Source organism: Brassica oleracea, chromosome C6 (assembly GCF_000695525.1).
Source record: "Brassica oleracea var. oleracea cultivar TO1000 chromosome C6, BOL, whole genome shotgun sequence".
NCBI lineage: Eukaryota > Viridiplantae > Streptophyta > Magnoliopsida > Brassicales > Brassicaceae > Brassica > Brassica oleracea.
Window position 1 is genome coordinate 5,723,943 of NC_027753.1, and position 23,586 is coordinate 5,747,528.

A 23,586-nucleotide genomic window follows, 5' to 3' on the forward strand; every position below is an offset into this window, starting at 1 on the left:
AAATAAATATTTAAAAAATAGTTTCAACATAATTTTCGATTTGCAAAAATAAATTTTGAAAAAAAATTAAAACAATTCAAAAAAAAATATAAAAAAATCGAATTTGAAAAAGTATAATCCGAAAACATAAATTTTATTTTTTTTTTACTTTTTTTTTCCTTTTTTTTAATTTTTTAAAAAAATTTTATTGAATAATGATTTATTATATATATAGAGAATAAGGGTATAAGAATCTTTCGCCACTTAACGAATAATGTATTTTTGAAAATGTCCATTTAGTGGTGGTAAAGATGAAAAGTGGTACCTTGAAAGTGGTAAACATAAAATTCTCCCATACAGAATCTAAATTCTAATATTCTGCGTTGTATAAGAAATCTTAATTAAAATACAAGTGAAAATAGTATGATATATTTTATTTTAATTATTTACTTATGTTAATATATAGTTTGGTTTCAAATATGTTTATAAAATAATTCAACCCTTGATCTCGTAATTGTAATATAATATTACTATAACTAATGTTAAATTATAGTATAAACGAAAAATAAAATTATATTCTATTTTCTATAAATTTTTATTTATAGCCTATATTATATTAAATTATTATTAACTTATTCATTTAAAAAGTGCTTTCTGAAATAAGATATTATCTACCATAAAACGGGTTTAAAATTCTTAAACTATGTAATATTGTTTTATAAAAATAAAATTCTTAACATATGTATTATTATCTTTACAACTATATTATATTTACAACTATATATATTAATAAAATTATATTTACAACTATATATTATCTTTTTATTTTTTAATATTCTGAAACTCACAACATATTATCTAAAAAGTGATTATATACAAAAGGGGTATTATTTGCAAAATATGCTATTAGACTTTTTTTTTTGAAAATGTAATAATTCATTAAGGATATTAATGACAAATCTATTTTAACTATAAATTTCATCTTTATTTTTAATTATATCAAAATCTATTATAAAAATATAAAAATGTTGCCAAAATTATAATTATTTTTATAAATAATGCATTAACTTAGTAACAAAAAGATTCAAAGTCACACAATCTTCCATACTCAAAATAGTTGTCTAGTTTTTCAAAATTTCTCTTGACCAAATATACAATTTTAAAATAAAATATGACAAACTCAACATGATAATATTCCAAGTTTCTTAAAAAGGTAAAATCATAGATGCTAAAGTATTTTATTTTTTTGAAATGTAACACAAAAAAATTTATGTTGTAAAAATCAAAAATAGTGTAATATTTTGAAATTTAATTCAGTAACAGAAAAATCAGAAAACTTAATACCATAACATCCAAAAAAATAATATATATTGATGAAATTTACTAAAATAATATGTTGCAATAATTAATTTTTATTTCTCTGATATCTAGAGTACAACTTGTGAATGAAATATATAATAGGAGAATTTGCCAAATATGATTCGTAGTTTGATTTTAACCCCAAAAGTATACCTAAACTTGAATAAAATGCAAAAGTAACCCAACAAATTACTGAAATTACAACCAGCCCCTTATGACCAAACAAAAAATCAGAATTGTTTTTACGAATATAACCTTGTAAAGTATTTTTGAGGTTTTGTAAGTCTTCTGAGCTTTTGTAAGTCATCTGGGAGACTTCCAAGAAGTCTTCTCATGTAGTAGATCTTAAAAATAATTTATAAATTTTATAAAAATATATTTTGATGGGAAAAAAATTGAAATCATGTAATTATAAAGATTTGTAAATAATATAAATTAAGATCTAGTAAAATTGAATGATTTTCAACATAGATGAGTGAATGTAGTGTGTCATGATATTATTTGGTTAAGGGTTTGATAATATGTTGTATTATTATATGTATTCTTAGGGTTAGATTTTGAAAGTTTAACTTTTTTTTGTAAAAATTAAATTTTGGCTTATATATGTCTAGTTATGTGTATATTAAACACTTTTAAAGTTGATTTAAGTTTCATGAAGTGTTTGTTTCGAGTTAGTTAGTTATTTTGAGTTTAGAGTTTAAGTGACTTAAGTCTTCCAACAAATAATGCAATAGAAGATTTTTACGGAAGTCTTTTGGGCTAATAGTAAAATTAGGGTCTAGAAAACTTTCAGGTAAATCTTCTAAAAAGTTTTCTATTAGAAAACATATTTGAAAGTTTTCTGAATCAAAATTTTTTAACCTTATTGGAATTTTTTGTTTCTCTATATAAAGAAAATTTACACATTCTCTATTTTCCTCTCGAAGGGCTGAAACAAAAATGTAATGTTTCTCATTTTAAAACTCTCCGGCCTCTCTCTCTAATCTCTTTGAACTTAAAAACACCAAACTTTATATCAATTTCTCATTTTTATCTATGTCTTTCTCACTGATTTATTTTGTTTAGCAGATTTTTCATTATATGGTTCTCATCTTCCAATTCTTTAAAAGTAGATTTATAAATCATATTTTTTTCCAAGAGTATTTCTTTCTGCTTAGTTTAAATTCAGCATCTTTCTTTCTTATGATCCTCCGTATTTCTGTAAAAAAAAATTGAAAAGTTGGTAATATACTTAACATTAAACCTTCAAAAAAAATCATATCGGAAAAATAGATTGTTTTTCTTTCTGTTATTTTTTGGAATGATCCAAAAACGGCCATTTGGAGCTAATCAATATGATTTGTGATGAAGTGTCATTTAAATTAAAAGGTGAAGGTGTTATCAACAAACGAAGTTTGATTTCAATACTATACTAGCTTCTATTATGCGTTTTAAAAATGTAGAAATATATTTTTAACAAAATTAATTTAATTAAACAAAAATTTGATGTATATAATAATATGATATAATTTTACTGCCTGTATTTAAATTAAATATATAAATTATTTTATTTAACTTTTAACCCATACTATCGTAACAAACTGTTATAAATCTATATATTTTAATTTTTAAAATTTTGATATATAAAAATTATTATAATATTTTTATTGTAAGTTATTGATATTAACATCTTATTCATATACAATCTTAATTTCTTATGAAAATTTGTTTTGTTTAAATGAATGTGTTTCATATATGAAAATACAAATAGATTGATCTGTTAATTAATTTACTTCATATTAAATGAAAATATTTTTAGTATTTAAGCCTGCAAAAAATGATTTTTATAAATGATTTGGCTGTTTAAATAAATTTTTTATTTTATTAAATAATATATATTAAGATTAATAAAAAAATATTTAAAAGTGAGATATAATATTTTATAATGTTTGGGTTTGGAAACATGATTAGTAGTATAATGTTGTTTTATATAGTTACCGTTAATGAGTTCTTGTCTTTTTATTAACTACCTATAATATTTATGTAATATTACACATGACTAAAAATCATGTCCAATGTAATGTTTCTGTTAGGCTTGGACACATTTACCAGGAACCGACGAACCGAACAGAACCAAAAATAGTGGTTCGGTTCTCGTTTGGATCCTATCAAAAACCTGCGTGTATCGTATATCACTAGGGCCAACGAACCGGAACCAGAACCGAACCCAAACCAGAACCGGGCCAAGAACCAAATAAGTACCCAAAAAATCTTTAATATAATTTATATATTTATAAATATTAATTGTATTATGTTTAAAAATAATAAAATAATTAAAAAATATTACTTATAAACTAAAATACCCAAAAGCGAATTGTCATAATTTTTTTTATCCAAAAGTTTTAAGTGATATGAATTACCTAATTTTTTATCAGATGACCCGCAACTTTTTGATATTTAATCTGGAAAACCCAGAATTTTTTTTTACTTTTTAACCTAAATTAACCGAAAAACCGGAACCAAACCGGAGCCAAATGGGATCCAAAATGATAGGACATTAGCCAGTTTGTAACTTTAATACCCGAACAGAACCAAAAATTGAAAAAACAAACTGAAATCGAACCGAATTTTCTAAATACCTGAATGGATCCTAAACTTTTAGAACAGAAAAATCGAACCGGAACCGGAATTGAGAACCGAATGCTGTTTGTTAGTTTCTTTTTTAATAAGGGAGATACTTTAGGGGAAATTCTCACAGGAATATATATTGTTGTATGATAAAATCGACTTATTTAAATAAAAATGATAAGTGTTGGTAATAACAACAAAAAGTAAAAAATATTTTATAGTACAAGGCATAAACATCACATTATTAGTGTCTTTATACAACATATATTAACAGATGTGAAACAACATTGTCGATTCATATGAAAATAGTTTTTTCACCACTCATATAAACATATCTAGAAACAAGTTTTACTGTATTTTGTGAAGATCATATATCTTTATCTTTATTTTTCAAAAAAGAAAAGAATAGATACATTTATCCTACAAAAACTTAAAAAAAGAAATAAAATCTACACCCAAATAAAAAGGGAAATTAATTTCCTAAGATTGTCACATTGTTCATACACAATCACAGCTGTTAGGAGTGAGTAAGTATGAAATAAATGTAATTTCCCTGCACTAAAAATGAAATAAAATATAAATCCAATAAGTTTCTATTAGGGAAGATTTAATTCTTTTATTTATTTGTTGTCACATTATTGTCACTCACAGCTAATATGAGTAAGTAAAGTTTGGAAACAAATCTAATTTCCCAGCATTTAAACAAAGAAATCCATAAAAAGGGATAAAAACCAAAATAATTAACATTTTGCAAAGAAAACAATACCAAATATTTACATTTTTCATTAATAATATTTTTTATATTATAATTACCTGCTGAGATAGAGAGAGAAGGGACTGTATTTGTTCCTGGGAAGGAATCATCTGATATATACTCTCCTCTCCTTCTCCTTTGATCGATTGGCTACATCCGCCGTGAGATTAAACCAACAGGCGAACTCAATCAACCGGTTTAATCATTTCTGATCCGGTTATATCCGAAAGGAAAGAGAGTGTGTGTGGGTTGAATCGGAAGAGGGAAATGAACGGTGGTGGTGATGATGATGAGGTCGTCGCAGCTTCGGCAGACGCGTCTCCGCCTCTGCAATGGAGATTCTCTCAGGTCTTCGGTGAACGAAGCGCCGGTGAAGAAGTTCAACCAGGTGAAAAAAAGTCTTCTCTTTTGACTTTGATTCCATCGGATTCAGCTCATGAGTTTTTCGATCTGAATCTGTCGAATTGGGGATTAGGGTTTCTGGGTAATGGTAGATCTGTTGGTGGGTTATCTTAAAGTTTTGATTTTTAGTCGAGTTTGTTACGATTCGTTAATCTGAAAGTTTTTTGGTCTTTGGTCATTGAGTGTGAGTAAGCTGAAAGTGTTTCTTCCTCTTGCAGTTGATATGATTTCAGCAATCGAGTTTGATCATTCCGGTGACCATCTTGCTACTGGGGACCGTGGAGGAAGGGTTGTTCTCTTCGAGAGAAGTGATGCCAAACATGTAATGTCTCTTTGCTTCTTCTTCTTTTTTCCTTTGGGAATTTGACATTTTGGTTATGATAATCAATTTACAGAGCAGTGGAGCTAGAAGGGATCTTGAAGAGACAGATTATCCAGTGAGGCACCCTGAGTTTTGTTATAAAACAGAGTTTCAGAGTCATGACCCTGCGGTATTATGATTTTACTCTCTCTCCCTCTCTCTCTCTCTTTTCGTCATTGTTGTATGTGATAAGAGTGCTTATGTTGGTCTTTTCATGTTTGATCTTTGTCTACCAGTTTGATTACCTCAAGAGTTTGGAGATAGAGGAGAAGATCAACAAAATTAGATGGTGTCAAACTGCGAATGGCGCTCTCTTTCTCCTATCGACAAACGATAAAATCATCAAGTATTGGAAGGTGAGGATATTATTCTTTATTTTTGTTGTTGGCATCTAGATCAAGTAATGACTTTTTGTTTCAATGGGAGCTTAGTATGTTGCCTCTCTGGGCATTGGCATTGGCATTGTTTGTTGGGTTGCTTACTGTATCTAGATGGTTCTAAGTCCTTAATGTTGTAAAGAGTTACTCCTTGCTTGTTGAGATGAGTATACAGGGGTGGTGATTCTTTTCTCTTGTTTCTGATGTGAGTTTTAACAGGTTCAAGACAAGAAGATAAAGAAAATATGTGATATAAATGCAAATCCTTCAGGAGCTGTGGGAAATGGAACCGTCGCGAACGGAGTACCTGACGCAAACATCTCATCGCTCCGGTTGCCAGTGGTAGTTGTACTCTTTAACATTCTGTTTAGAAATTGATTCTCAAGTCATGCAAAGTTACTTGATATGCAATCATTTGTAGACTAATAGTTCATTTTGACATATATACAGGTAACTAGCCATGAGTCGAGCCCTGTGGCTAAATGTAGAAGAGTCTATCCTCATGCTCATGATTATCACATCAACTCGATCTCAAATAACAGGTAGGTTATTCATATCACGCATTTAGATTTATACCACGACTGCTTTTTCATTGTAAATGTTAGCTTGAGATCTATACTTTCATTGTAAATGTTCTGCTCCTAATAGTTTTTATATTAAAAATCAGTGATGGCGAAACATTTATTTCTGCTGATGATTTGCGAATCAATCTTTGGAATCTGGAGATTAGCAATCAAAGTTTCAACATTGTTGATGTGAAGCCTGAGAAAATGGAAGATCTGTCTGGTAAGCCGTGGTTTATTGTTCTTTTAGTCCATTATGTTCCCTACATGATATGGTGGTCAAGCAATTTAATACTATATTTTAAGTTACTACTACCGCATTCATTCTTGCAGAGGTTATCACAGCAGCAGAGTTTCATCCTACCCATTGCAATATGTTAGCTTATAGCAGTTCCAAAGGCTCGATTCGTCTTATTGATCTGCGCCAATCAGCTTTATGTGATTCACATTCCAAACTGTAAGTCTTAGATACTAGTAACTCTGTTAACTTTCTATATCATGTGGTTGCAAGAGCAGCAACGGCTCAGCATTGCTTGTTTATGCAGGTTTGAGGAACCAGATGCAGGTGGTTCTAAATCCTTCTTCACTGAGATAATTGCTTCAGTGTCAGACATCAAATTTGCAAAAGAAGGAAGATACTTACTTAGCCGTGACTACATGACACTTAAGGTCCATACTTTCGTCTTTTCCATTGGCATTAGATTATGATTAGCGCTTAAAGCTAAGGTTCCCTGAACAAACACATGGTTATTTTTTTTTTTTTGCATTTTCAGTTATGGGACATCAACATGGATTCAGGTCCGTTATCAACTTTCCAAGTTCATGAATATCTGAAACCGAAGGTAAGCTTCATATACTCTCAGAGAGCTGCATTTGATGAGCTGGTGCATAACTGATTGGTACTCTCTTTTTTCCCTTTGGCCATTTACAGCTCTGTGATTTATATGAAAATGATTCCATCTTTGACAAGTTCGAGTGTTGTATAAGTGGCAATGGATTGCGAGCAGCTACAGGTTCTTACAGGTATGTTCCTTTAAGCTTTGTTATTAGCATTATCAGATGACTATGGTTCCCTTTCTAATCATTCCCTCTGCTTACACCACTCTATCCAGCAATCTGTTCCGTGTGTTTGGTGTTTCCCCGGGAAGTACTGAGACTGCAACGTTGGAAGCAAGCAGAAATCCAACGAGGTAAACTTGGTCAAAGCTATTAAGAGTTTAGTTTGTTCAGTCTTCTCTTTCTCAGTCTTGATGAAATGTAATTTTTGTTTGTTATGGTTTATCACAGGAGACATGTCCCAGTTCCCTCAAGGCCACCCAGACTAGGCGGTATGGCAGGTAGAGGTCAGTCTCGTTCTGCACTTCTCTCATTTAAGCATATATATTTAAAGAATTTGGCAACAAATTAGTAAAATAAAATATTTAAATGGTGAAAAAGCAGGATCAGAGAGTGCTGCTGGAGTGGATGGGAATAGCAATAATGCTCTTGACTACACAACGAAGTTGCTGCATCTTGCTTGGCATCCAAACGAGAACTTAATTGCTTGCGCTGCTGGAAATAGCTTGTACATGTACTGTGCTTAACCCCCATACTCAGCAACAAAAAAGGAGCTAAGAAGGCGCATTTTCTCTGCTTCTGGACTCTGTTTTTTTTCATGGTTCCTTATGGGGATCGCTATCATCATCATTGGTCACACTTAAGCTCTGTAATCATCATCATGTTGGGGGGTTCTGGAAAGGCAAGCAGTGAAAACCAAATTTTTTTTTTTTTAATCTATTTTGAAGTGTAGAATTCACCCGGAAACAACTTTTACAGGCCAAGAAAGAAAAAAGAAAATCCGATTGGAAGAAATCGTGATTTTAGTAAAATGCTAATCTCATATGACTTTTGGATTGGATATAGATTTATATTCTTCTTACAATCTTTTCTGGGTCTTTGTGTAATCATTTGTTTTATTGATTCTTTTGTTAAACTTCTTTTTACTTTGGCGAATTATTTAAAATAATATATTTAATTACTAATGTTGTGTTCTTATTTGCTTATTGGCTTGACAAATTCAGTAAACAAAAAAAAGAAGTAATATTTGATCAAATCCACAAACACATCCATTTAAATGGGTCACAAAAATAGCCAAAACAAACTAAAAGGAATTAACTAAATTTGTCGATTTATTAATCACGTAGGTAAAAAAAAAATCAATAAACCAAGCCTTCCTGGAGAAAGGTTTTGTCCCGAAAGGTATCTAAATTTGTCGATTTATTAATCACTTTGATCATCTCCAAAAAGAAATTCTATTTTGAAGTTTCCGAAACTCTATATTTGAAGTTTAAATGTGTTCTTCTCCAAAAGCAAAACCTCAAATTCAACTTTAAAACTATTTATATTTTATATTATGGTCTTTATATTTGTCATAACTAATTTGAATTCATAAAACTTTTGTAAACAACTAGCATATATATAACTCTATTACAACAATATTAATTAATAAAATATTTTATTAAAATATAAAAATCAAAATCAAAATAATTTAATTAATATTAAACTTAAAACAAAATACCATATTATTTCATAAAATGATTTTCGTAATGCATGTATGATCTATTAGTGCATTTCGAAGTAAAAATGGCTCTCCTCAGTTTTACTTTGTAGATTACGAACTAAAAGTTGTTGAAATTGAGTAATATTGATACTTGTAAATACATTAGATCAGAACAACAAAGTAAAAGAGAAACATAGAATATTGCTAAAAGACTAATTTCTTTTCGATTATATTAATACTCGTGAATATATTCGATATGAACAAGAAAGAATTTTACGAAAAAGACATCCAAAACAACAATAACAACCATCTTAAGTTACACAAAAAAAAAATTGGATAATATTTGAAAATTTTGAAGGTTCCAGATCAAACTTAGCTGACTATTAGTATTGTGGTAATATTTAAATTTGTGTAATATTTATGTCTTCATGTAATTTTTTAAAATCTTTTTGTTAAGTTTTGTTTTGTATATTATTGTTGTCTAAATTTAGCTTAAAATATTTTAAATCTTATTTTAAAGTTTCATTTAATTTTATGTGTAAAATTTAAAATTTGTAAACAAAATTTAAAATATTTATGAGATATAATTTTTTTAAGGATTAAAACAATAAACGAGAAAATATTTATGAGTAGTAAATGTGATGTGTGATTGTATGGACCAAAATGCAAATAAAAATATGAAGTTTTGAGTAGTGAAACTTCAAATATAGAGTTTCACTTCTCAAAACTTCAAATTTGAAGTTTTGAAGTTTTTTTTTTTAGAGCAAAAAACTTCTTATTTGAAGTTAGAGAGTGTCTTTTGGAGATGCTATTAGATAAAAGAAAAACAATAAACCAAGTCTTCTTGGAGAAAGGTTTTCTCCCAAAAGGTATCTAACACAACTATTCTGGCATTAATTCCTAGGAAAAAAAAGTGGCAACCTAAATGAAAGACTTTAGACCCATCTTTTGCTGCCATTTGATTTATAAAGTGTTTTCCAAGATCATAGCAAACATGTTGAAAGTTCGTCTGCCTCGGTTTATTGCAGTGAACCAATCAGCTTTTGTTAAAGACAAGCTATTGATTGAGAATTTACTTCTAGCCACGGAAATTGTTAAGGATTTCCACAAGCTACAAGTATCAGCTAGATGTGCAATTAAGATTGACATATTTAACGCTTTTGATTCAGTTCAATGGTCATTTCTACTGAATGTATCCTCAGCAATGGACTTCTCTCCACAGTTCATTCACTAGATTTTTCTATGCAATTCAACAGCATTTTTCTCAGTCCAGATTAACAGGGAGTTGGTAGGTTATTTTCAGAGCAGGAGAGGTCTCAGGCAGGGCTGTTCCCTGTCACCCTATTTGTTTGTCATGGTAATGGATGTCTTGTCTAAATTATTGGACAGAACTGCAAGTAATAAACTGTTTGGTTACCACCCTCGCTGCAATAACTTAGGCCTAACCCACCTGAGCTTTGCAGACGACTTTATGGTGCTAACTGATGGAAAAATAAGACTCTTGGAAGGCATAGTAAAGGTGTTTGATGAATTTTCTAAAGCATCTGGTCTGCGAATAAGTATGGAGAAAACAACAGTCTATCTTGGTGAGAGTTCTTGTCATGAAATCACTAGTAAATTTCAGTTCACAACAGGCCACTTTCCGGTTAAATACCTCGGCCTTCCGCTGACAACTAAATGCATGACCTCAGGTGACTATCTCCCTCTGCTGGAAGATATTAAGAAGCGGATAAACTCATGGAAATTGTGTTTCCTCTCTTTTGTGGGAAGGCTTGAGCTGATAAAATCTGTTCTCTAGAGTATTACAAACTTTTGGATGGGTGCTTTCAGGTTACAGAGTTCTTATATCCAGGATATTGAGAAATTATGTTCTACTTTTTTATGGTCTGGGCATGAGCTTAACCCAAAGAAGGCGAACATTTCTTGGGAGGAGATCACTGAACCGAAAGAAGAGGGAAGACTCCGGTGTTTAAGAGAATCAAATAAGGTTTGCTGCCTTAAGCTTCTATGGATTGGAGACTAGTCTCTCGACAGTCCTCTCTCTGGGTGACCTGGACGCACCAAAATCTTCTCAAGAATAAGTCTGTGAAAAATGGCACAAGTACAGGATCATGGATGCTGAAGAAGTTACTTAAATACAGGAACTTTGCAAGAGAAATATACAAAGTTATGACTGGAAATGGACAGAGTCGTGCTTAGCTTTTGTAAAAAAAAAGGCAAGCGCCTCAGGCCCCCTAGTTTTAGTCAAAAATTAGGGCCCCATTTAAAGTTGCTCACATACAACTTACAAGCATATGATGTATATTTATGGAGTTTAATTGATCATTTTAGTTTGGATTCTTTTCTCTTAGATTTTAATTATAAACATAGTTATGTGTCTCCAGTTTACTTCTTTGTAAACATACCAAAATCTTATATGAAGGTATCATTTGAGAAAAAAATTGCTTTAGGTATTGTAAAAAAAAAATTGCCTTGGGCCCCTAAAAACGTTTGCACGGCACTGGAAATGGACTGTGTACTTCTTTCTGGTATGATACTTGGTCAAGTATGCGATGTCTGATTGATATTACTGGTCGTCGAGGTATTGTTGATCTGGGGATCGTGAGACACAACTCCATTCCAGACGCGTGGGGCAAAAGAAGGAGAAAACGACATCGCCAAGACAATCTTGATACCATTGAACTGAACTTGCAACAACTGTTACAAAAGAGGACTGCCTCTGACGATCTTGTACTCTGGCGAGGGAAACAAGATGATTACAGCAGAACTTTCAGCACCAAAGATACTTGGCATAATATCCTATCATCTCAGGAAAAAGTTGAATGGCACAATGCAGTGTGGTTCAGTCATGGCACTCCCGAGCAATCGTTCTGCACATGGCTGGAAATGAGGAATATGTTGTCAACAGGTGATCGTATGGTGTTGATTAAGATAACTACACGATTTAAAATGTGGTAATATAGTTTATTTAAGCAAATCTCGCATTAGTCATGTCATATTTGTTATGTCACATTTTAAAACTAATTAAATTATAACGTTTTCAGTTAGCCGTGTTCTTAATTAATATTATGATGTTTCCAAAAACACACCAGAAAGTAGTTTATGTTCTTAACCAACTATTTTTGGGCGTCTTCATAAAGACATCATCTCATAAGCATGTAACTAACACCATGAAATCATAAAATTTATAAAAACAACCAACACAAATATCCCAAGATCTCGACAAGTTGTACGAGATCTGGTCTCTTTGTTGACTTTAATTTTAAGAGCTAGGACATTGAACTATATATTATGCGGAAATGCGTAAAGTATCTTCACCAGAGAGGGTGCCTCTTTCAAACTGACTTGGGTAAGAGAAGCTTGAAGTCTTATCATTACTATCTTCAATAGTTTCTGGAACCGTTGTTGCGGTTAAACACAAGAGATGCTTAGGTGGTACCTCGAGAGCCTCTAGACTCCCCTCTAGCATTTCAATGACTTTGATCATTGCTGGACGACGAGCTGGATTGGTCTGAATACACCATAGACCAACCAGTACCAATTCCTTGCTATTTTCTCTTCTTCTTTGGTTATATGATCTCCAAAAATCTTCATGATTTGTTCCCTCTCAAAATCCTTATAAATCCAATCTGGAAAGTACATTGAACTATTGTTAGATCCAGAATGTTCGACGGCTTATATATTCCTTGCTCCAATCATCTCAAGAACCACCATCCCATAACTATACACATCAGACTTATGCGAGACTACTCCAAAATTCTTCGAAAACACTTCAGGGGCAATGTATCCTGCTGTTCCTCTCGCATCAAGCATTGATATGATGCTCTCTTTATTTTTGCAGAGCTTAGCAAGACCAAAATCTGCAATTTTGGGACAAAGATCTTTGTCCATGAGTATGTTTTGTGGCTTTATGTCGAAATGCACAATCCTTGACACACAGCGATTGTGCAAATACTCCAGGCCGCGAGAGATACCTAACGCAATATCGTATAGCTTCTCCCATTTCATCTTTGCTGACATATGCTCGGAAATAAACTTGTCCAAGGATCCATTTGGCATGAACTCGTAGATTATAGCTCTCTTGTTTCTTTCATAACAGAACCCAAGCAAAGAAACAATATTAACATGAGAGGTTCTACTCATGCTAGCTACTTCATTTATGAACTCTTCTCCGTTCCCCTTTGACTCCTTCAGGATCTTTACTGCAACATCTTGGTTTCCATCCGGTAACTTCCCTTTATAGACAGTTCCAAATCCTCCTTTCCCGAGAGCATTTGCAAATGAGTTTGTCATCCTCTTGACTCTTGCGTAACTATAATGTTTCAACATTACAATCTCTTCAATGTTTTCGCCATTCCAATAACTCTTTCTCGCTTTCTTTGCCCTTACTATCACCGCGACAATAATAATGATCATCACAACTGAAGCTGCTGACACTCCTGCAATAAGAGAACATTTCTTTAAACTTCGGTTTTATGCACGTGATAGTACGGTTAAAAAGGTTGAGGGATAGCGTAGCGAGTATGAGTTTTAACTTCGAGCTTTTACGGTCATCTTTTGTTGCAACCAAAGGTTTGTTAGGCAACACAGGACCGCACACTTTAACATAAGAAGTAGTCTTAACTAATGGGCTCTCGTACCCGGTGATTAAGGAACCACCGCTTTGTTTCTGCCAACAGCTTCCTGACCCATCAGACAATGAGACAGAAGCAAGACAAGTGCTGCTAAGGAGACAATTCGATCCACAAGGGGAACTACCAACCTCCGAGTTAGGGTCAGCTGGGTCTGTAATCAACCTGGTGTGATCCAAATCCACCATGGTTGCGTTGTCAAAGCAATCGCTTAACTCTACCCTTCTCTTGCAGCCTTTTCTTTTATCATTTTCATCAAAACATGATCAAAGTTAAAAGACGGACACAAGCAAATCGGACTGGTATCGTTGTAGGTACAAATCCCAAAGTTTCCACAGTATCCATAGACGAGACACTGGTCAGCAACAGCTGACCAGCGAGCCGTCATAGGGCAATTGTTCCTAGTCGCGGAACTGTAGATTCTCAAATTTCCGTCATCGTCTAGCTTCAAGAACATAAAATTATTGCTACCTTCACCGTAATCTACACTGTAAATGATCTCAGCTCCGCCACTATGAGTGGAATCGAAGATCAGCCGGAGTCCGTTAGTATGTAAACATAAGGACGACAGGCTCATGTTTAAAGACGAATTTAGCCCTTGGCTCCAGTAAGTCGTGCTGTTGTTCCATTTAAGTGTGAGGTTTCCTCTTCTCTCTAACTGAAACGAGTAGTCACCAGATCGGAGAACCATACCAGCGGTGAAGTTCTGCGACTGCACGACAGTGTCTGTCGGGTGATCAAAGGATGACCAGACAGTGATGCTTCGGTTGTTGAGGAGACGAAGTTCACCAGAATCATCAATGGTCGCGGAAACGACGCCGAGACCATCCGTTCCGGAATCCCAGACGGTGGTGTTGGAGCCACTGATGAGGCGGAGGGAGCCGGAGGGTAAGAGACGAAGGGATCCTCGAGAGTCAACGCTTCCTGCAGAAACTGGAATTGGGAGACGACCAAGAACAAGAAGACTGGTTTGAACCGGTTACGTAAAGAACAGAGCCGAGGGGTATAGTAGTGCAAGCTACGAAAGTTAAGTGAAGTAAGTAATGTCGGATATGGCGTCTCCGCTGTTTTAGTTATTGTGAAGCTTCTTTGTTCTCTGTTACTCATTTTTGGGAGCGAAATGATTGGTGACGACTGGAATTGCGAAATTATTAATCACTTCGCATGCTGTATTTTCAAAACTTGACATTCCAAATGGGAAAAGACAGTGCGGTGCAAAGACTTTTAGAACTTTTTTGGGACCCGCCATTTTTTTCTTTATAAGAAAATTAGCTGCTCATTTTAAAAATTTACAATATTAATGATTATGACTTATTAGAATTATATAAAATATTTTTTAAATCATAGATCTCTTAAATATATAAATAAAGAAAATTGTTGGAAAATACAGATTTTGAGTTTTCTAAGCTATACCACCATTTAATAATCAACCAATTAGATTAGGAATTCTAATGAAAACTCTCCAATAAAGTTTGTTTAGGGTAAAAACATCTAATAATAATCAACCAATTATGTAAAATTAACTACACAAATTTGTAAAAAAAAAAGAGCTTATTTTACTTTAAATTTGGGAAATTGGACTCTATAGTCTATATAACTATACAATTATATATTTCACCAAATAAATATTAGGTGTATTTTGAGTTGAGTTTGCTTTATATATTAGTATGTTTTGATCAAATGAAACATTTTTTGGAAACATAGGTTAATGTCTTAGTGTATGAAAGTTAGATTATATTGCTATAATATTGTATGTATATTAACCTTTTGTTTTATTTTTATAGGAATGCCCTGTTGCAAGAAAGTATATAACCAAATTAATGCCAAATTAGATTCTATAGTGAATGTAGAAAATGAATATGAAATTCTTTGAAGTATCATTGATATGCTAGTGATAGAAACACAATTAGTTGGATGTTCAAGCTTTGTATATTATTTATGTTTATGATTTTGTTTCAGTTTTTTTTTTTTGTTATGACTATTTATGATTATGAAATCAATCGTCTGTTTATGATAATGGTTTTATGCTACCATTCAGAACTTATATATGTGATGTTAATGATTTTGTATTATCATCATCATCCAACATCTACCTAACCATCAACAAAATCATTATTCAGAACTTATATATGTGATGTTAATGATTTTGTTGATGGTTAGGTAGATGTTGGATGATGATGATAATGAATCTTAAAAAGGACGGGTCCTCTCTCTCTCTAAAAACTTTTCTTCTCCCTTCTCTCTAAAGTTCCCTCTTTTCCGTAAGCCGTTTCGGCTCCGGCGACTGCCGTCCTTCTAGCGGTCGTCGGAACCTGCAGGTTCAAGGGGACAATCTACGAATTGATAAAAATGGTGGAACCAAGGTTTAAATCTGAAAAAAAAGAGAACCGATTTTTATGAGTTTAGAGTTTTTATGATGCAAACAGAAACAAATATGAAAACGAATGAAATGATGATGGTAATGATAATAAAACAAGATAAATAAACAAAGGATAGGATGGAATCAAGCTGATGGATGTGTATAACTCTCAGCTTGATTAGATGATGAATTGAAGTGGATTTGCGGAGGAAGGTTTGATTGAATCTCTCAATCTGATGGAATGATGGATCGAAGTGATTGACTCTCTCAATCTGTGTACTGAGCTTGTTTGATTTTCACAAACAAACTAGACTCACGAAATCAATAAGACAGCAAAGAATCTCTCTTTGAATCCTAAAGACCGTTATTTTATACAAAGAACAACTTTGATAAAACTGAATAAACTTTCTATTAACTTGGTGACTAAGGGTACTCTTTACAATGGACGTCTAGGAGCTTATATAAGGCTCAGAGACAAAGGTCCTAACGTTCTAAAACAAATAGAAAAGGAAACAAATCAAGCAAAGTAACAAAATCGAAAAACTAGCCGTTGGAGCCTTTTATGGGATTTTGGCTCCAAGTGAGAAACTTGATTCTTCTTGAACCTGGACGGTTTTAATGGATAAGAGAGCTTCCTTGGGACCTTCCTGGGTGCTTGATAGGTTCTGATCTCGTGCCTGATCTGAAGAGAAAAGAGCTGTTGGACATTAATGTCGGTTTGCTCCAAATAAGGCAGATTTGAGTAAATGAGGATCCTCATGGTCCAATGGTTGCTGGTGCATGGTATGAACTTGCAGAACTCCTCCTGGACTCCTAGAATATCTCCTGATTGGTTGAAATGATCTCCTGGTCGCCAATGTCTGGTTTGAAGCTGATTGAACCGGTTAGCTTCCAATTGAGGCAAGTGTAGAACTGGATTGACCGGTTTTGGAGATTGGATCATAACTTCATAATTCCGTGGCCATTTCTCCTGATTTTGGGCTTTCTGGAAAGATGATAAACTCCTCTTCACTCCTATGATGGGCTTTGCTTCAGGCCGCTCCTTACTTGAGCTTAAATCTCTTTCTAAAGTCGGGTACTCGCAGATGGACGGGATAGAAAAACTCTGACTTGTAAAATTCATAACTTCTTGTTCCGTGAATATTTTGGACTGATTTTAAATGGGCTGGACTCCTTCTTGAGTGTAGAGTCCATTAAAATTTGTCTCCTGACTTAAACCCTCCTAGTTTGTAAGATACGGTATTTTTAGTGCACATGTGTTCTGCTTGGCGCGTTGACTGGTTGAGTAGGACTTTGGGTTGACCTCCGGTTCAGTTGCTGATCTGATGACCACATCACCTCCTCTCTGCTTCTCTTGTTCTCTTTGTGGTCTTTTTTCTGGTTGCCGCGGAGGTGAAGCGTCGAGGTCTCTTCCCGGTTCAGATCTGAAGTATCTTGAGTAGATCTGCGCTGGTCCCAGTGAGATGGAGTTGCTAGAGGACGGCATGTGCCCCTCTCTGTGGTTTCGACTCAGATCTGTTTCAGTGCTTTTGGTCGGGAGATTTTCTCCGTAGATCTCGACGTGTTCTCGGTTAGCGGCGCGTGGTCCGTCGGTGAGGCCCTCTAGGTCTCGGATCTGGGTTTTATAACTCAGTTCTTTGTCCAGGCTTTGTATCTTCCATGGTCTGAGGTGGTTGCGCGTGGAGCTCTTCCTTGGTGGTGAGTTTCCTCTCCTGCTAGGAGCCAGCTCCGGTGGCGGCGCGTGGAGATGTGTTAGCTCAGCCTCGTGTTCGAGGTGTCTTGCGGGTTTGCTCTCCTCAAAGCTTGGATTTTCCGGTGGTGCGGTGTTCACCGTCGCTACCCTTCTCTCCTTTGTGCGGTTGCTCAACGTTTCTTAGCTTCGGTCGAAGCAATGGAGTATTGGTTGGTTGGAGACAGGTCTTCAGTTGGGCGCTCAGCCTGCTCTCTCACTCGGTGAAGCTGCTCTGGAGGTGGGGGTCCTGTACGGTCCGCTTGCTCTATATGAGCTCTCGGTTCAACGGGTGTAACGGTCCCGGTTAAGAGGTTTGGAGGCGTCAATCTCTAAGTCTCGACCAAACGACGGCATCGTCAGATGGTTTCTCTGCCTCGTGCCGCCAGGGTATGTTGATCTCGTGCTGGTTTGTATGTTTGTGCTTGTGATTCTTGGGGTGGTGAGTGTTCTGTAGGCGCTCCGGAAGCTGTAGGAAGTTGTAGCATCAGGGTTTGAGGGCGCCCATCTCTCTTCTTCTCGTGGCAACCTGTTTGTCGTGCGGTCCTTACCATTTCTCTTGGTTCGAGCTTGTTTCGTTGGCTTCCATCTCTATTAGCCTTGTTTCTAGTCTTTTACTTTGCTTAGTTTGTTGAGTATAGCACTGGTGTTTAGATTGCATTTCAATTTCTCTGCTACTTGTATTCTCATGTAATCCCTGTCAAAAACAGAAAATTTGGTATAATCAATTTAACATTTTATCAAAAAAAAAAAAAAAATGATAATGAATCTTATTTGTGTGGTATGTTTAAGCCAAATAGACTGCTTCAAAGAACAGATCAAAGTACAAGATAGCATCATATTCAACAAGTTATTTCATATGAGCCGACCGTTGATAAAGCGATGAAAGTTTTAAATGATTATATTACGTGTAGCTGACTAAGGGACATCGATTACTCAACTCAGTTTTTCTTGTGTGGACCGTGTGGTTAAGCATCAATATTAGCCATGCATTTGTTGTTTTAGCAAACTAGAAATCTCATGACATTTTCAACTCAACTCTATATTCTCTCACTTAAAAGTACATGATCTCTAGCAATGTATATATTATTATATTTATATAGTTTTTATTTTTATAGAGTTAAATAAATTAGAAATGGTCCAACTCTAAGCCGTAGAAGTGACACCACGAGTGGTATACAAATGGTCAGGGGTAACGGCAACTTGATAAAGAAAGTGATCGATGTGCCTTCTTCTCCCGTTTCATGAGCGGCAAAGAAACTTTGCTTGTTAAGCACACTATCTGTTTTATCTTTCAGGTGTGTCTGTTAGCTATGAAACATTCAAAATCATATCCTAATTGGACTGCCATAATGGGTGATGGGTAAAACGAAAGAAACAATTGACGGTCTTGATAGTATATTGTGACAAAATAGAGTCTCAACATTGTAATAAACTGAAACCTCTGAGGTGGTCTATTTCATGCTTTTAACGATCATGAACGTTTCAAGAACTAAAAAAAGAACCAAGAGGAGGAGAGAGAGATCACATGGAGACGAAGCGGGCTTTGTACATAATGATGTACGCCATATGCCAATCACCTGTGAATCCATTATTCACATAAAGAAAACGGATCAGATTAAAACGTGAGAACCACAACAGTTTTGAAGTTAGATTGAGAAGCCATTGGGTTTACCTCCTCCAGATAGCTTTGTGATGTCTTCCTCCCGTTGCAGGCTCGGGTGGCTATCATCGTACTGAATCCATTTGCCTGTCATTATGTGAATTGTTGTTAGATGATATTAGAGACCTTTTTGTGTGTGAGAAAGAGAACTAACCACTCTCTTGCTTCACCCATGCAACATAATGACCAGAGTCCGCACTCCTGCCCTTGTGGGTTAGCACAGAGACCAGGTCGTAGATTCCGGTCATGTGAAGAGTTCCCTTCTCAGATGAACCACCTATGTCATTGCAAAAAGAAGTTTTTCAAATACCGCACCACAACCCCAATCAAGTCTCATTCAGCAACAGACAAGATAGATGTTGAAAAGGCGTCTTAGATACATACCTTCCTGTTGGGTAACGGTGGATGATTCTCCACTTTCTTTTGATGACGCCTGCAAACAAATACAGAGAAATAAATCTTCTTAGAGGATTGTGCATTTCACTTATGATTTTATAACTAGAATATAGATAGGGTACCTCTGCATCAGTCATCTTCACATCGCTGTCTTTTGAGCTACTCTTTGGTTGCAGACCGAGCTTTTTACCTTCCTCATCTCTTAGTTTCTGAAAGACAAGACTCAGTTCATTTGGTTACCCAGCTCACAGATAATTTTAGTTTTCACTACAACAGAAAATGTAAACCTGGCGAGGAGCTTCCAGTTTCTTTCGGAGTTCCTCAGAACAAAGGTCAAATATATCCAACTCCAGCGGATAATCCACTTTCTGCAAAGGTCAGTTGGAGAGACATTATTACCATCCGGAGTTTTTTTTTTGGTTCAGATTTAGTACCAGAAAGCACACTTACCCTGAGAATCTTTGCTTTCTGGTTAGTCTCCCTTTTCCAGAAGAATCGCACAAACTGAACGGTCAAGTACCTTCAGGATCACGAAGAAAAGAAACAAAATCTCATGTCAGACAGCAAAAAAAAATAGAAGTCGCACAATGTTATAGGTTCTCTAGGACATGCGGGATATGAAGTATGCCACAAGAGGATTAAATTCACAAACAGTAAGCAGAGACTGATGACCTGGGCAAGGAATCTATAAGGGACTCCTTGAGGTAAAGCGCAGTACGGCCAAGAGCAGGAGATGTCTTTTCAAGTTCTCCTTTCAGCCCCTACAGTAAGAAATGCGGCTACTCAGTACATCCAAGGTTTTATGAAAGCAGAACAACACCACGTTGTCCTAATTTTCCTATGATATGCTTGCATGCGCTATATCAAAGGAAAATGCAGGAATATAAATCAGAAACAAGTTTTACTCACATGTTTTAATCCTTCATGCAAGTGGTTCACTTCGTGTGATATATGACATTTCAGAGAATATACAGATTCCGTCTCTGAGCTTTCTTCGCCACTTTCTTGACAATGCACCCTACAGAACAGAAACCCGTTATAACACAACTGGATATATTAAGCAAGGCGAGGAAAATGTCAATTTCACATGAACAAGCATCATCAATAAACATTTCATATATTTCCCTCTAGGAAACCCCCCAAAATATATAATACATGCATACACACCCATGCACTTTGATATTTAAATATTGACTGTAAATTTTCAAACACCCCTAATGTCGTTGAGAGATAGAAAATGTGTAAGTGATCTGCTGTAACTAAAAATTTCAAGTTTTGCCTTTCATATTGTCAGTTATCCTGCTTAATAAGGATACTAAGAAGATGCTCCTGTTTTACTGCAGTTTTGGAGCATGAGTTTAATCGTAAAACCAGAGAATGAAGTCCTTTAACTTGTTTATAAATCGACGAGACCCAAAACCAATTCATGGATAATCTATCCAAACAATATAGGCCATATGTAGCAGTAAGGTTTGAAATATGCTTGTATACCTGCTCCGAAGATTGACACCAAAGAGAGCTTTCACAGCATCAGAATCTTCGCTGGAAGTTGGTGCTTTTAGGGACTGAGAAAGAGTGTATAACAGTTGTGTCCAACATTCTTCAGCATCCTGTCAAACAATTTAATAGCACGGGTTTACAAACGAAAACGTAACAGGCTTAGTTCAACCGAGTTTGCAGTAAGAAACATACCTGCTGCATGTGCATTCCATTCTGCAACTGACTAAACTGAGGGAATTTTTTTCGTAATATCTGCATCAAGACCAAAGTTGATATGAGCCAATAACTAGAAACTTCCAAATTTAATGATGAGATATGGACACTGATAATAAGAACTAGCAAAAGACATTTGAGATGAGGCGTCCAAAGAAAACTAACCATCCAGAACTGCGTAGGGGAAACAGCATTGACACTTCTGTCAAGATCACCAAATAGCTCGCGTGTGGCAACTGTGAGCATGTGAGAAGTCTGGTCGACATCATTGCTTCGTCCAGCAAGTGCGTAGCTGTTAAAGAAATTGTTTGCATGAGATAACGTTATTTTAAGTAAAAGACATTGAATTTCCTGTGTTATTTTTTTGGGTTTAAAACAGTAAGGATAAGAGATGAACTGACTTGGACAATGCAGATTTCAACTCTGGGACTGATTTTAAGCACTGCACCGTGGAGTTCATGTAACATGTGTTGCCAAGATTGACAAGGCCTGCACTGTAACCCTGAAATAAATTGTAATGCAAGTTAGAATGATAGGACAGATGCCCCAATTTTCTGAATACACAAACAAAACATGACACCAAGCTTTTACAAATTACAAAGCCTTGCAGAAAATTGAGTTTATCCTTTTTTTTTTAAACCTGAAGTCTATGAGGTTGTCTATGGTCCAAGAATTGTAAAACTAAAAGAAACTACCAAACCCTCAACAAGCATATGGACAATGCAAGCTTGTTACTAGCCTAAGTAGCTTGTTCTAATCAGTAGCTACGAAACAGCAGAACTTAAGGCGATACAGTTGAGAGCGGGCAGTTAGAGGGCAGCTAGGAGAAAGTGTGTGCGTGTGTGTATGTAATCTGGAATTATGGTTTCAGGTTTTGCGATTTGATTCCATAGAGGGGATATAACAGTGCTCCTATCACACTTACAAACAGCAATAGAAATAGAATATACCAGATGAGTGGCTTGCTCTTCTTCAGGTAGATCCTCAGCAAAAACAATAGCCTTTTCAGGAGCTTTCACAATCTCATCAGCAGTTCCCATCATCATCAGCTTCTGACCCTGTACACGAACAAACCCAAACGAATAAACATCTTTACACAAACAAAAAACGAAGCAATTGAGGAAGGAAGTAAAAAAAGAAGAGAGCTTTACATCTTTCACTCCAATGGCAGACCAATCCGCATCATCCTGCACCCAAACGATAGATTGTCAATCAACAGTGAAATAAACAATCTGGTGAATGAACACACAGATCCTATACCTTCAAAAGGCCACCTTTGACCATGATCTTTTGCCTCTCAGGTGGGACTCCAGTCAAATCATACAGCTGAGCCTTGAACACATAAGGAGGCAGAGTGGGATCAATCTCGATGCCTTCAAACACCTTCTTCTGCCACTTCACGCTTACTGTACAAAACACAAATTAGGGTTTACATTTACTCAATTCTAGGCAAAACACATTGATCACTCGGCAAACCAAAATTAGATTCCTTCTCAGGCGGAGAAGAAAACGAGATCTAATTGCAAATTACGAATACAATCGATTTAAGCATGTACTTAACAAAGAGAAGAGAAGAGAAGAGAAGAGAAGAGAGGAGAGGACCTGTGAGCATCTTTGCCGTGAGAAAGTGAGAGGCTTCTTGCTTGCTTGCTTGGAGAGACGGTAACGAGATTCTTCGTCTTTCTACGGGGTTGGACGCTCCTCTCCTGATATTATGATGTCACCGTCTCGGGTGTTACCGCCCGGATGAGAACGGGTCGGGTTTACAACGGTCCGGTTGAGTCAGTTCCTCTCAGATATTTTCGTCGGCCCAAATTCATAAGGCCCAAAAAACCATTCCGAGAGGTGAATGGACAAGCCCAGCTTTCACTATTTATTTACATCCTGTTTTTTTTATTCCTCCGTTGCAAAATAGATGATGTTTTAAAAGATTATTTTTGTTTCAAAATATACGATGTTTTGTCATTTTTATATTATCTTTAACTTTAATGAAAATTGTGCACTCAATCAGATATTGCAATCATTTACGTAATTGGTTGAATGATTTTTAAATTATATTTTTAAAGTTACTTTTTTGAAAAAAAAAATTCTTAATCTTTGTGCATTAAGCCAAAGAATCATGTATTATGAAACATAGATAATATTATTTATAAC

General features: G+C 35.0%; 2 protein-coding genes and 1 pseudogene across 5 annotated transcripts; 1 reads left to right on the plus strand and 2 right to left on the minus strand.

The window, feature by feature from the left end:
* The first annotated feature begins 4,767 nt into the window (after nucleotides 1–4,767).
* LOC106296280 (serine/threonine protein phosphatase 2A 55 kDa regulatory subunit B alpha isoform-like) lies at nucleotides 4,768–8,226 on the plus strand. Of its 4 annotated transcripts, none has more exons than XM_013732380.1 (14): nucleotides 4,768–5,087; nucleotides 5,320–5,423; nucleotides 5,497–5,592; nucleotides 5,699–5,818; nucleotides 6,059–6,184; nucleotides 6,290–6,381; nucleotides 6,507–6,625; nucleotides 6,736–6,859; nucleotides 6,948–7,071; nucleotides 7,176–7,244; nucleotides 7,334–7,425; nucleotides 7,515–7,592; nucleotides 7,690–7,745; nucleotides 7,840–8,226. In XM_013732380.1, the coding sequence occupies exons 1-14, from the start codon at nucleotides 4,967–4,969 to the stop codon at nucleotides 7,983–7,985; spliced, it is 1,467 nt and encodes a 488-aa protein (XP_013587834.1). In that variant the 5' UTR covers nucleotides 4,768–4,966; the 3' UTR covers nucleotides 7,986–8,226. The 4 variants fall into 4 exon arrangements, with proteins under 4 accessions (XP_013587834.1, XP_013587835.1, XP_013587836.1 ...); XM_013732381.1 differs by having other exon boundaries at nucleotides 7,843–8,226; XM_013732382.1 differs by having other exon boundaries at nucleotides 6,059–6,181.
* A 3,850-nt stretch (nucleotides 8,227–12,076) lies between these two features.
* LOC106298791 lies at nucleotides 12,077–14,679 on the minus strand (annotated as a pseudogene).
* Nucleotides 14,680–19,015: 4,336 nt separating this feature from the next.
* On the minus strand, nucleotides 19,016–23,143 carry LOC106296606 (ubiquitin carboxyl-terminal hydrolase 6-like). The gene is made up of 17 exons (XM_013732780.1): nucleotides 23,035–23,143; nucleotides 22,693–22,838; nucleotides 22,584–22,619; nucleotides 22,383–22,490; nucleotides 21,834–21,934; nucleotides 21,598–21,724; nucleotides 21,412–21,471; nucleotides 21,211–21,329; nucleotides 20,629–20,737; nucleotides 20,392–20,480; nucleotides 20,170–20,239; nucleotides 20,007–20,087; nucleotides 19,842–19,928; nucleotides 19,708–19,756; nucleotides 19,478–19,600; nucleotides 19,336–19,410; nucleotides 19,016–19,240 (listed from the first exon to the last, which is right to left on the minus strand). The coding sequence occupies exons 1-17, from the start codon at nucleotides 23,042–23,044 to the stop codon at nucleotides 19,185–19,187; spliced, it is 1,446 nt and encodes a 481-aa protein (XP_013588234.1). The 5' UTR covers nucleotides 23,045–23,143; the 3' UTR covers nucleotides 19,016–19,184.
* Between the last annotated feature and the right edge of the window lie 443 nt (nucleotides 23,144–23,586).

Bases quoted from the DNA above. Each gene is read 5' to 3' on its own strand.
- LOC106296280 (XM_013732380.1), top strand. From the start codon at position 4,967: ATGAACGGTGGTGGTGATGATGATGAGGTCGTCGCAGCTTCGGCAGAC. The intron at 7,245-7,333 runs GTAAGCTTCATA...GGCCATTTACAG, and splicing joins ATGAATATCTGAAACCGAAG to CTCTGTGATTTATATGAAAA. The intron at 7,593-7,689 runs GTAAACTTGGTC...GGTTTATCACAG, and splicing joins GCAAGCAGAAATCCAACGAG to GAGACATGTCCCAGTTCCCT.
- LOC106296606 (XM_013732780.1), bottom strand. The intron at 20,738-21,210 runs GTATACAAGCAT...TCTGTTCTGTAG, and splicing joins GGTGTCAATCTTCGGAGCAG to GGTGCATTGTCAAGAAAGTG. The intron at 20,088-20,169 runs GTAAGTGTGCTT...TGACCTTTGCAG, and splicing joins AGAAAGCAAAGATTCTCAGG to AAAGTGGATTATCCGCTGGA.